This window comes from Aegilops tauschii, chromosome 5 (assembly GCF_002575655.3).
Source record: "Aegilops tauschii subsp. strangulata cultivar AL8/78 chromosome 5, Aet v6.0, whole genome shotgun sequence".
NCBI classification, from domain to species: Eukaryota; Viridiplantae; Streptophyta; class Magnoliopsida; order Poales; family Poaceae; genus Aegilops; species Aegilops tauschii.
This window is the reverse complement of record NC_053039.3, coordinates 97075343-97086499: the sequence shown is the minus strand read 5'-3', so window position 1 is coordinate 97086499 and position 11157 is coordinate 97075343. Positions and strand designations below refer to the sequence as shown.

Sequence of the window (11157 nt, the reverse complement as noted above, 5' to 3'; positions counted from 1 at the left end):
GATATCTTTGGTATCCCAATCAATAGCAATAAATTCATGCTTGTAAGCAAATAAATATCAATCAATCCTTATCTTTGATAACCCAATAAAAAGTCAATCAGCAAATAAATATCAGTCAATCCCTTATCTTCGATATAACCCAATAAAGAAGATCAATCACAGACACATATCTATTTTTTCAGTTAAAAAATGACAAAAAAAATATATACTTTATAACCAAATCATAATCCTATTTTATCTATTTTGTTTTGCATGAAAAAATATCCCATGGTCCTCTTATTGTGTTAAAAATAATATTTTGCCCCTGTTAACGCATGGGCACATACCTAGTCTATATCCATATCAATATTGAAAATGCGAGTTACAGAGATCTAACAGATCTCATCCATTCAGCCGCATATATCCAATGGTCAATATTGCCCAATAGCAAAGCAGTAATATTCGGAAAGGGAATCTACTAGCATCACTCTCACATGATCAATCTAATTACTCACAGAAAATGTATTGCCAGTCAATACGAAAAAATAGCTTGGGCTGGGACCACAAAAGAATTCAGTGGCGGGGAGTGAAAACGTGCCCATCTTTTTTCAACTTCTGCAAGAAGCACCATCGTCTTCAGTGTTCAGATTTGGACCGAAGTAATTGGTTTGTCGTCATACCGCTGCTGTTTAATTAGGAGAGGCACAGCTTTCTCCAGGGGGAGTGGCTTCAAAGGGAGATATAAAGAGGACCGGCAGCTACCTCCAGATTTTTCTTCCTTCAAGAATCTCTCTCCCTCTCTCTCTCGGAGAAGCGCCGCTCGACTCTTGGCAACCGCTGACAAGCGGCGCCGGCGACGGCGAGGATCTCCGGGAGAAGGACGCCATATTTTCCTTTGATCCGCTGGGCCCCATTCTGGGACCTGTTGCTCTGTTCTTCAAGCATTCTTTTTCCTGTGACTCTCCGAGCGGGCTCCGGAGCATCCCTTGGCTTGGCTGTGATCTCCAGGTAATTAATGGCCCTCGTCTCCGTTTCCGTTTGCTTCCGCCTTCTCTGCACTGCCTAGCTTGCAAATCTGCAGCAAATCGCCACTGCGCCCGGCTTGGTTTTAGTTGCTTCAATAGATTCGATACTGGTTAGGTGTATGTTGGGAAGGGAGTTGGTGTTGCTTGGTTTCATCCTCTGAACCACTGGTACTAGAGCCGTAGAGCGTGTTCTTGCTCCGTTGGAGGTTCAGATTCGGCTGGGTTTCGATGTGCTCAAATATTTAGCGGAACAGGTAGTACAGGTTTGTAGATCATTTCTTCAGTATCTTTGGGGCAATTTGTTAAAAAATAATAATTTTTAACTTTACTCTCCGATTGATAAAGTTTAAAATCTTGAAAGAAATATGCAAAGTGGAAAACATTTTTTTTAAATGTGAGTTAAAATGGCGTTTCATCAGTGACGAATCTTACATGAATAAAGCCAAGCTGATAATGAATTGACCTGTTAAAACCTGGAAAAGATGACATATGGAAGAAAAATGGACCTGTGGCTGTCACTTTCAGCTATGCCAACAGAGCAGGAATTTGGACCTTTCCATACCAACTAATCACGTTATTTAAAGAGCATGATAAGCCTGAACCGCTCTAGTTGTCTATTTGGTGGACAACATCATTTGCAGGTGGTGGAAGCATGAGGTTGTGGTCTCTCCTTCTTCTCCTTGTTTGCTTGCCTACACTGATCCTGTCGGAAGATTACTCCGACGTAACCGTCATCGTACGGGGCTCCAAGACGATCGCTGCGACCAGTGATGAGTTCATTTGCGCTACCCTTGATTGGTGGCCTCCGGAGAAGTGCAACTATGATCAGTGCCCATGGGGAAAGGCTTCTATCTTGAATATGGTAGGTCCTGAATCCCAATAATACTCTTATTAATCACATGAATTTGGATTTTACGCAAATTACTAAGTTTGGCCTTTCTCCGAATTTCCAGGACTTGACTAATCCGTTGCTAGCTAAAGTTATCCAGGGTTAGTGTTCTGACCGTTGTCAATTGAAGAATTTTCTACTTTTCAGTTACAACTCCCCTATTTTCTACTGTAACTTGTTCCCCCACCTTTCAATGAATGGGTTTTTATCATTTATGCCACTGGTTGTCACTCACTACTCAGTTTTGCCACTAGGAATTTCAACTGCTCAAAAATGCCATCGCTTCGTTAGGTGCATGCTCAAAAATGCCACTCGACACCATGATTGTCAGCTCAAATCTCGTTTGCCATGTCATAATGACCAAAATAACTATAGAGCAACATGTCAGCTCTCCCTCTATCTCACTACAATAAAGTGTGGGTCCAACTTGATCCCAACAACGTTCTTATTTTCTCTTAAATTATTCGCTTGCTTACTCCAAACAAGTGGGTATAGGGTTATTTTTGTCATTACATGGTCAATGAGTTTGACCTGACAATAACGATGTCTGATGGCATTTCTGAGAAAATATCTAATGGAACAATGGCATTTTTTAGATATCTAATGGCATTTTTGAGAAAACATCTCACGGAGCGATGGCATTTTTGAGCAGTTGTAATTTCTAATGACAAAACTGAGTAGTGAGACACAACTAGTGGCATAAATGATAAAAACCCATGAATGAAAAGAAACGCAAAGTCTTTGCGTTTTCTCCGAAAAAGAAAACAACTCCCTATGGAGGCTCAGTTTATTCTTAAATTTTTAGAAGGGTAAAATATCCTTGTGAGTCATTTACAACCTAGCATCTAACAATAATTGAGCTGCCACTGAAATATCCTTGTGAGTCTTCACTTCGCAAGTTTTTCCTTTTTTTGTGTAGCTAGTTTCTTCACTTTTTTGTTTACCGTCTTTTCATAACGGTCTAGTTTATGGTCTTGATGGCACCTCATCTTCTTCCCCTGATGAATATTTCTGCCGAATTTATTCTTGTAGCTTTTAGCCCACTACGCATCAGAGTCGGAGGCTCCTTACAAGATCAAGTGGTATATGAAACACCAAATTTAGGATCTCCATGCAGACCATTTACAAAGGCTTCAAGTGGCTTGTTCGGATTTTCTAAAGGATGCATAACCATGGAAAGATGGGATGCAATGAATGATCTGTTCCTCAATACAGGGTGAATGCCTTTGCCAGTTGCTTATCTTTAGGAATTTCCATCTATATTTTCTTCTAAGCGAGTTGTGATTGATTACATCAGACTTCTGAACATGCAACATATATTATGGGATAAAGTATTAGTGCACTAAAAATACCCCCATCATCTTTCTTTTAAAATTTTAGCAGCGTATAATAATATATGCAGTGCATTTTCTAATTATTTTTTGTTTAATTCCTTCAGTGCAGTTATTACTTTTGGTCTTAATGCACTTCGAGGGCGAAAGCAGATACGCAAAGGTGTTTGGGGAGGTGCTTGGAATTCAAGCAATGCTCAGGAGTTTATGGAATATACTGTTTCAATGAACTATCCTATTGATTCATGGGAATTTGGTAATACATTGTCAAATCCAAAACTATATTTGCTGCTCGCAAAGCAAGGAACGTCTTTCATGTGTGCAAAGCGCTATATAAGTAACTATGCAGTTTACTAGGTAATGAACTGAGTGGAAGTGGAATCGGTGCAAGCGTGGGAGCTGAACAATACGGAAAAGACCTGGTTGAACTTCAAAAGATCGTCGATCAGTTATATGAAAACTCTAGCAAACCATTGGTGCTAGCCCCAGGAGGATTCTATGACAAACAATGGTTTGCTAAGCTCCTTGACGTCTCTGGGCCAAATGTTGTCAGAGGAATGACTCACCATATTTACAATCTTGGTGCTGGTGAGTGTTTTTTCAGTTCTTGGTAGTACACCTTAATTATTTCTATTTTTTCTCCTATATCAAAGATGGCACAAGATAATTTATTCAATCTTGATTAGGTAATGATCCACATGTGGCCAATAGAATCTTGGACCCGCAGCATTTAAGCAGGGTTTCAGACACATTCAGAGATCTCCAGCTCACGGTACAACGACATGGACCATGGTCGGCTCCGTGGGTCGGGGAAGCTGGCGGAGCGTATAACAGCGGCAGCCGTACCGTTTCCAATACTTTCCTGGATAGCTTCTGGTAATTACTTTTCAGAAGAACAGACTATCACGGCCATCATTCTTCTCGTGTCTTCTCATCCTGAAATTTGTTGTTTTAACTAGGTATCTTGATCAACTTGGTCAGTCAGCAAAGTATGACACCAAGGTCTACTGCAGACAGACTTTAATTGGAGGCAACTATGGCCTCCTCGACACCGATACTTACGTGCCGAACCCTGATTACTACAGGCAAGTACCTGTACTGTATATTCCTGCCAGAAACATACTTTACCGTCCGCATATGCTTCAGATTACTAAACTTTGATAAATGTTCAGTGCCTTGTTGTGGCATCGACTAATGGGGAATGGAGTTCTTTCCATAGACTTCGGCGGTACTTCATACTTGCGTGCCTATGCGCATTGCGGAAAGCAGAAGGTAAGAGTGGCCCCATGAGATTGATTTAGGCTTGGTAAACATAGCAGAGTGCTGTGACTTTAGTCACTGGTTGGCTGATTGGTGTGCTCTTAAAATGTTCTTTTCAGGGCGGTATCGCTCTCCTCTTGATCAACCTGAGCCAAAACATGGGGTCCATGGTCACCGTCAGGAACGACCTCAACGTCGGCCTAGCGCAAGGGCAGGGAATAACAAGGGACAGCTCCTTTGTTCATGGCCTGAAGAGGACGGTCTCCTGGGTTGGGAGCAAAGCCTCCGATGGGCTGGAGAAGAGGGAAGAATACCACCTGACGGCTCAAGACGGGAACCGTTTTGCACGCACCATGCTGCTGAATGGAGTTCCTCTGGAGCTCACTGAAGATGGTGACATCCCTCCGATGTACCCGGTGCAAGTTTCTGCCAGTTCACCGATCTATGTCGCGCCGCTGTCCATTGCCTTCGTCGTCTTCCCAGATTTTGAGGCTGACGCTTGCTAGCGATGAACTGTAGTTTTTAGATAGGATACCATGCGAGTTTTTCAGCTACAACAATATAGCGCTTCTCAACTATACAAATACTGAAAATGGTTTGTGTTGATGTGTTCTGCCCCAATTGGGCCACCTAAGTCCAACAAATTCACAATAAAGAAAAGCTCGAAAACTTTCTCCTGATATTTATCAGAACTTTCAGAAAGAGATTGTCTCCTACTTTATAAGAAATTGAAGAACAAGAATCATGCAGATTCAAATAATAATTTGGCTGTAAACAGAAATGATCATAAACTGCTGCTGATCAACCCACCAACCAGCATGCATTGAAGTCAATGCTTCAACTGTAAACACTAACAATATGGCCAAATGACTGGTGCTGTCACATGCAAGTGCATGCAAAATAACCTCAGAATCTCAGATAGAAAAAACCCAAGACATGGAATGAAATGCAAGTATTTCATTTGAGATGATCACCATAAATATATTAGAAAGACTGGGTGCAAAATGTACAGGGATGTTTTTTGCAAAATCAAAATTTGACCCTCTTCACATGGTGAACTGTATACTCACTCTCCAGCAATTACAGTACTGATGGGACTATCATCAACTCTGCCAAATTAGGCAATTTATAATACTCCATCAAGTACAAAAGAACCATCCTAAACAATAGTGTAATTTCATGAGCTATGATACAAATGGAATAAACAAAAGGAAAGGGATCCTCGTGTAAATGGGAACAAAACATTCCTTTCTATTCATCGAATATGCTGCATCTGCACATGTAACCAATTATGTCCATTCCCTGGATACCCTTCGATGCCGGTCTCCAAAATAACGAATTTAATTCCACTTAATTTACGCCTTTATTTGTTGAATCTTTTGTCTCGCCAATCTACAACTGAGGCTCCATTATATGACAGTTCCTTACAAATTCATTCGAGTAGTTCACATGTTTCGTCCAAAATGGTTGGAGATGTTTAAAACCAATGTCAAGCCATGGTTTACTTTGTCCATTGTAATGTATAACTGCTGCTTTCCGAACACTAGAGATATCTGTCTTCTCCTGATACCCCAAACCTAAAAGGTGCCACGATGGATCAATCGGATGAACATGGCCTTTAAATGCTATAAGGCCAGGTGGCAGAGTTCCAAGCCTCCAAAGCGTGAAGTTTGACTTCAGATTCTGCAGGTAAAATAAACACAACGAATAAGACTGGAGCTCCCCGACATGAATTTAAAATTTATAAATGTTTAAATATAGAACAAGCAGAGTGTAAACTATCATGTGAAGCAGAAAACAATGCTGATAAAATGGAATTCAGCACCACTCAGTACAGCTATACTTTTTCAGCAGCGACGACAAAATCTCCAAATATTTGAGAAGTCAGTGTTCTATACATTTTAAGTTGGTGCAATTAGAAACTTATGGTCAAATAAGGGGCATGGTGGACATCCAATAGTTGCAAATTAACTTGTTATATTGAAATGGCAAAAAGAAAAGAAATGTATCTATAAATGACTAAAGATGTACATATGAAAATGGAAATAGTGATATATACTCCCTCCATTCACTATTATAAGATGTTTTGGATATTTCAATATGGAGTACATACGGACTGAAATGAGTGAACAAACACACTAAAATGCGTCTATATACATCCGATTCAGAAAAAAAAAGTTAGAACATCTTATAATAGTGAATGGAGGGAGTATGTTTTACCTCCTTGACCCAATGGTGGTATTTATCTTTAATGGTTGTCTTCCTCCATGCAGCAAGGTCAAAAATGTTCATGCCATACGCCCACGCACACTCCAATGGATCAAAGTTGGTGGCAATGAGTGGATGAGAGAAGTTAAAATAATTCCTGAACCTCTTAGACATCACCCAACTATCTCCACCCCTGCAAGTCTCAACAGCTCCATTTACCTTCCCAGCTAGATCAATATCCCAAAGTGATGACAGGTCACGTTGGACAACAACATCATCATCAAGAAATACAACCTTGCTGAGGCTTGGGAATAACTGCTTTGACAAATTGTAAGTGTTATTATGTGATTGCGGATATTCAACAAAAAAGAAGCATTAATAAGTACGCAGCTATGCACCACCATAGAAATCTTCTCTACAGTTTTACAAAATTCCAAATATCTAAAAAACAAAGGGAGAATGAGAATTTCCAACTAGCTATGGAGCACTTTCAATTGCTATACATTTCTGAAAAAGGTAATTTAGGCAATATTGGTTGCCTCTTGATACCAAAAGACCACACTAAAAATATATTCACAAGTAGCCAATCCTATAGAAAGGAAAATAATCTTTGCAGTTGAGTGTTTCACCACATCATTCTATCACATTTTATACATGCTAATTTGTTCATAAGATAGTTAGAAGAAAGTTCTTATACCTCAGGCAAGTATATACGAATATGATTGAGCACAGAAGTATATGTTGGACTTCCTGCCTGCAGCTTGGCTGCAAAAACTCTTGGGCTGTCACCTGCAGTGGTTCTTGCAAGGTGATTTCCATGGTAACGACTTCTGGCAATGTGCTGAATTTCTATAGCTTCAAGAACTGGACCATTTTCTTTCGTCAACCATTCAAATTGGTGGACACCCTTCACCTCAATAATGGCAGGATAAAGAGGATTCAATGCAAACCATGAATGCATGGCAGGATAGGTCTTCTTGTCAGTAATGATATGAAAGACTATCCTCTCAGGCTTCAATGCTGATCTAACTGTTGATCTGACCACAACCGAAGCTGCAAGGATGTTGTCTGACGCTAAAACAAAGTGGAAATAGGAGTTGTCGGAAAGACGCGGGACCAACTCAGGGGGTGGCAGCTGTTTCCTCGCAAGGGCATTTGAGGAGTATACGTCAGTTAGACGCAATGAAAGGCAGTAAAGGCCTTTAGGAATTGCGATTGCTGCATAATGTTTGTTTAGCTGCTCTGATAACCTGGATGATCTCAGTTCCTTATCCATGGTCTCCATCTGCATGTCATTATGTAAACAATAAGTTTTGCAACTTGCTAAACAAAGAGGAGTGGATGAAAGGTAAAACTTTAGGTCACTGATCACTAATTGCATCAGTGATGTTCTTTGCGTTTGACAACTTTAGGTGATCACTATACAACATTTGTAAGCATCAATGCTTACCGTGGCCTTCAGCCTCAAAGCAAATGACTTCAAATCATAATCATTATTCTTAGTATCCCAGATGAAATCATCAAAAGATTCTGCCACTTTTAGATCAACAGGAGCATCCTCCGAGTTTATTTCATCAAGCATCCTATACAGATCTCTTACAAGCCTCTGCACATTCGAGTGCAGCGATCGATTAAAAACTAAATAAAACATCAAAAGGATTAAGGAAAGTGCAAAGCACATGTTAATACCATGGAGCCATCTTCACCCCTACCGAGAAGACGTGGACCTAACCGTCTGCCCAGACAATCTGGTAAATGATAACAATCAGTGATGAATTTGTAGCAAGTGATTGACTGGACAAATTATACAAACGTAGAAAGTTTAAGCATTGAAGAAAAATCATGTTTGAGAAGACGGCCAAGTAATGAGGGCGGAAGTACGTAAAATAAAATAATTGCCGTCGAGGTATCATGGTAAATAATATAGGTATCCAATTCAAGTAAATCAAACAATAGAACAGAAGAGAAGTTTAAAATGGGACATACAAAGCCATTGGGATGCCTAAGATAATAGGCCCATATACATAACTGATCCATTTTCTCTGGGCATAACATTTAGAGGAGCGAACTCCTGATTTTTCAGAAACGATGGCAGTGTTCCTCTGGGATGGGATACAAAGAACTATGGTTCCAGGAAACAAGATTTCAGTGTTCTACTTAGCTAACTAAGGTTCTCTGTAGCAGTTCCCAGATGTAAACATCAGTGCAAGATATCGATGCTTCCTGTAACATAGAAAACGAGGGTCATTGCATATAGCTATCATTCATGGCTTAAGGACAGACCCAGTCCTTGAAGCTACCACACCAGGTGGGGTCTGGGGAAGGATTATACGAGGCAAGCCTTACCCCTGCACAGTGCAATGCAGAGAGGCTGCGTCGAACCCAGGACCTCTTGGCACAAGTGGGGGGTACTACACCACTGTGCCAGGCCTGTCCTTCCTACCCAAAATGTTTGCGGCTTTAAACAAAAAATGCAACTAATTTCTCACTGAACAATCAAGACATTCTCAAAGTGAAGAAAGAAACACTTTAAGCTTCTTCATAAGCATCCTCGTGTATACTTATCTTCTATACAGGAGACCGAATAGGTGGTCTCCGCAGCTCAATGAAACTAAGTAAACGGTTAATCAGCCTTACTAAGCACATATGCAACCACATAAACGGCCTAAACAGACCATAGACTGAAGTAACAGAAACTCATGTTATTAACGACCAGTGCAGATGCAGATAACAATGTACCATTGATTTAGGTCAAACCCATCCAAGTTATTCACCACCCAAATTGCAGCAAAAGTCACATCCCACACGCACATTGCACATCATTTGCCAGCCATTATATTGTCTAAACTCTAAAGCAGATAAGACCTCAAGCCACTACATCATCCCAAGAATGGAAGTAACAGCACAAACGGGGAGGCTAGGCGAGCCAGGGTTGCATACCTAGGGAGGAGCACTTGTTGAAGCCCTCAAGGGTCATGACAGCGGTGAGAATAAAGACGAAGGGAAGGAGAAAGGCGAGGATGAGGACGGTGTGGAAGACGGTCCGGTACGAGAAGTGGCGCGCGGCGGTCTTGAGCTTCATCAAGTCTAGCAGCCCATTGCTACTGGAGATGGTGATGCTCCTCATGCTCGGCGAGAGCCGGATCTGCATCGTCGCTCCTCGTCGCCGCCGGCTGCGGCTCCTGCTCCGTCCTCGGCAAAGAATCCAGCGAGCATCGGCGGGGGCCGCGGCAGGCCGCGAGATTCAGAGACGCCATGACGGCAGCCCGGGGCAGGAGGAGGGGGAGGAGGACGCGGCCGCCGGCCCGGCCGGATCCGGCATTGGCGTGCGCGGGGAGGCAACAGCAATCCGCCAAGCGATCGATCCCCGGTCCTCGCAAGGGGGGAGGGTTTCTTGATTCCCCCTGTTTCCTGGACACCCCAGAGGCCGAATCGGGGCTCCGATGGCTCTGCGCGCGCGCGCTCGCTTGCCGCCGCGAGGAGTGGAGACGGAGTGCGGGAGGGGTTTGATGATGATCTGAGCTTCTTGGTGGGTGGGTGAGCTCGAGATTGGGGGATTAGGGGAGGGAGGAGGGAGGGGATTTGATTTGACCCGATGGATGAACAGGAGAGGGGAGAATGGGGAGTCAGATCGGGTCGTGGTTTGGTTGGCTCAAACTCAAACCCGAATGCACGACGAGTTAGTTGATTGTCCTCTTCTTCTTGTTGTTGGGAAGGTTGCTTGGCTAACTACTCCTCTACACGATAGCCTGGCCCACATTGTATTATTGTTAGTAGCCTTGATTGATTGATTAAATTTAATAGAGTAGGTTATTATGGAATGTGCTTTTCCTTTCCTTTTTCTTTCTTGAACGTGCTTCACAAAGCTAGAGGCTCATTATTTGTAGTTTACATCATCCTCGTCGTATCTCTTTCATATATGAAACAAAATGTTGAACTGTAAGGCCAACTCCACCGCGCGACCCCATCCTGTCCGGCCCCGTTCGTTTGGGGTAAAAGGGACAAACGAGGCGGCCCAGCGCACGACGGCCCGGACTCATCTGGTCCGTTTTGTGTCCGGGCCGACCCATTTCGAGCGCAAACATGCACCGGGTTTGGGTCGCGGCGGACACCAAACGGACACGCGCCTCGTACGTGTCGGGGCCGCGTGGCAGGCGGCCACCTACCTCCCACCGCCCGACATCAATGCGCACGCGCGGCCGGCCCCGCCTGTCATCCGCCCAGGCGAACGGTCGCGGTCCTTCTTAAATGGGGAAGCCGTGGACCGGTCGTCGTCCACACTCCCCCACTCCACCCCGCGGCCTCCTCGAAACCCGACAACCCCAAACCCTCGCCTCGCCTCGAACTCGCCGGCCGGCCGCCTCGCAGCCATGGGCTATGGAACTACGGCCGCAACGGGAAGCATGACACGAGGCTGGCTTCTCGTCGGGGCGCCGCCGCGGCTCCGTGAAGAAGGAGGAGCCCG

The 11157-nt window shown here is 43.3% G+C and overlaps 2 protein-coding genes across 3 annotated transcripts; one reads left to right on the top strand and one right to left on the bottom strand.

Annotated features, from left to right (window-relative positions):
• Positions 1–492: 492 nt before the first annotated feature.
• LOC109750281 (heparanase-like protein 1) lies at positions 493–5186 on the top strand. 2 transcript variants are annotated; one of them, XM_020309241.4, is made up of 10 exons: positions 493–987; positions 1646–1866; positions 1958–1994; positions 2926–3109; positions 3332–3480; positions 3582–3812; positions 3911–4100; positions 4184–4309; positions 4397–4496; positions 4604–5186. In XM_020309241.4, exons 2-10 carry the CDS (start codon positions 1657–1659, stop codon positions 4988–4990), a joined length of 1614 nt encoding a protein of 537 aa, XP_020164830.1. In that variant the 5' UTR covers positions 493–987; positions 1646–1656; the 3' UTR covers positions 4991–5186. The 2 variants fall into 2 exon arrangements, with proteins under 2 accessions (XP_020164830.1, XP_020164831.1); XM_020309242.4 differs by having other exon boundaries at positions 631–987; positions 1615–1866.
• A 381-nt stretch (positions 5187–5567) lies between these two features.
• On the bottom strand, positions 5568–10399 carry LOC109750280 (probable galacturonosyltransferase 13). The gene is made up of 6 exons (XM_020309239.4): positions 9633–10399; positions 8382–8440; positions 8143–8298; positions 7390–7977; positions 6705–7007; positions 5568–6167 (listed from the first exon to the last, which is right to left on the bottom strand). The coding sequence occupies exons 1-6, from the start codon at positions 9841–9843 to the stop codon at positions 5877–5879; spliced, it is 1608 nt and encodes a 535-aa protein (XP_020164828.1). The 5' UTR covers positions 9844–10399; the 3' UTR covers positions 5568–5876.
• Between the last annotated feature and the right edge of the window lie 758 nt (positions 10400–11157).

Coding starts and splice junctions, on each gene's coding strand:
- LOC109750281 (XM_020309241.4), top strand. CDS start 1,657: ATGAGGTTGTGGTCTCTCCTTCTTCTCCTTGTTTGCTTGCCTACACTG. Junction 1,867..1,957: donor AGGCTTCTATCTTGAATATG/GTAGGTCCTGAA, acceptor CCGAATTTCCAG/GACTTGACTAATCCGTTGCT. Junction 3,481..3,581: donor TATTGATTCATGGGAATTTG/GTAATACATTGT, acceptor GCAGTTTACTAG/GTAATGAACTGAGTGGAAGT.
- LOC109750280 (XM_020309239.4), bottom strand. CDS start 9,843: ATGCAGATCCGGCTCTCGCCGAGCATGAGGAGCATCACCATCTCCAGT. Junction 8,441..9,632: donor CAACAAGTGCTCCTCCCTAG/GTATGCAACCCT, acceptor ATCATTTACCAG/ATTGTCTGGGCAGACGGTTA. Junction 8,299..8,381: donor GGGGTGAAGATGGCTCCATG/GTATTAACATGT, acceptor TCGAATGTGCAG/AGGCTTGTAAGAGATCTGTA.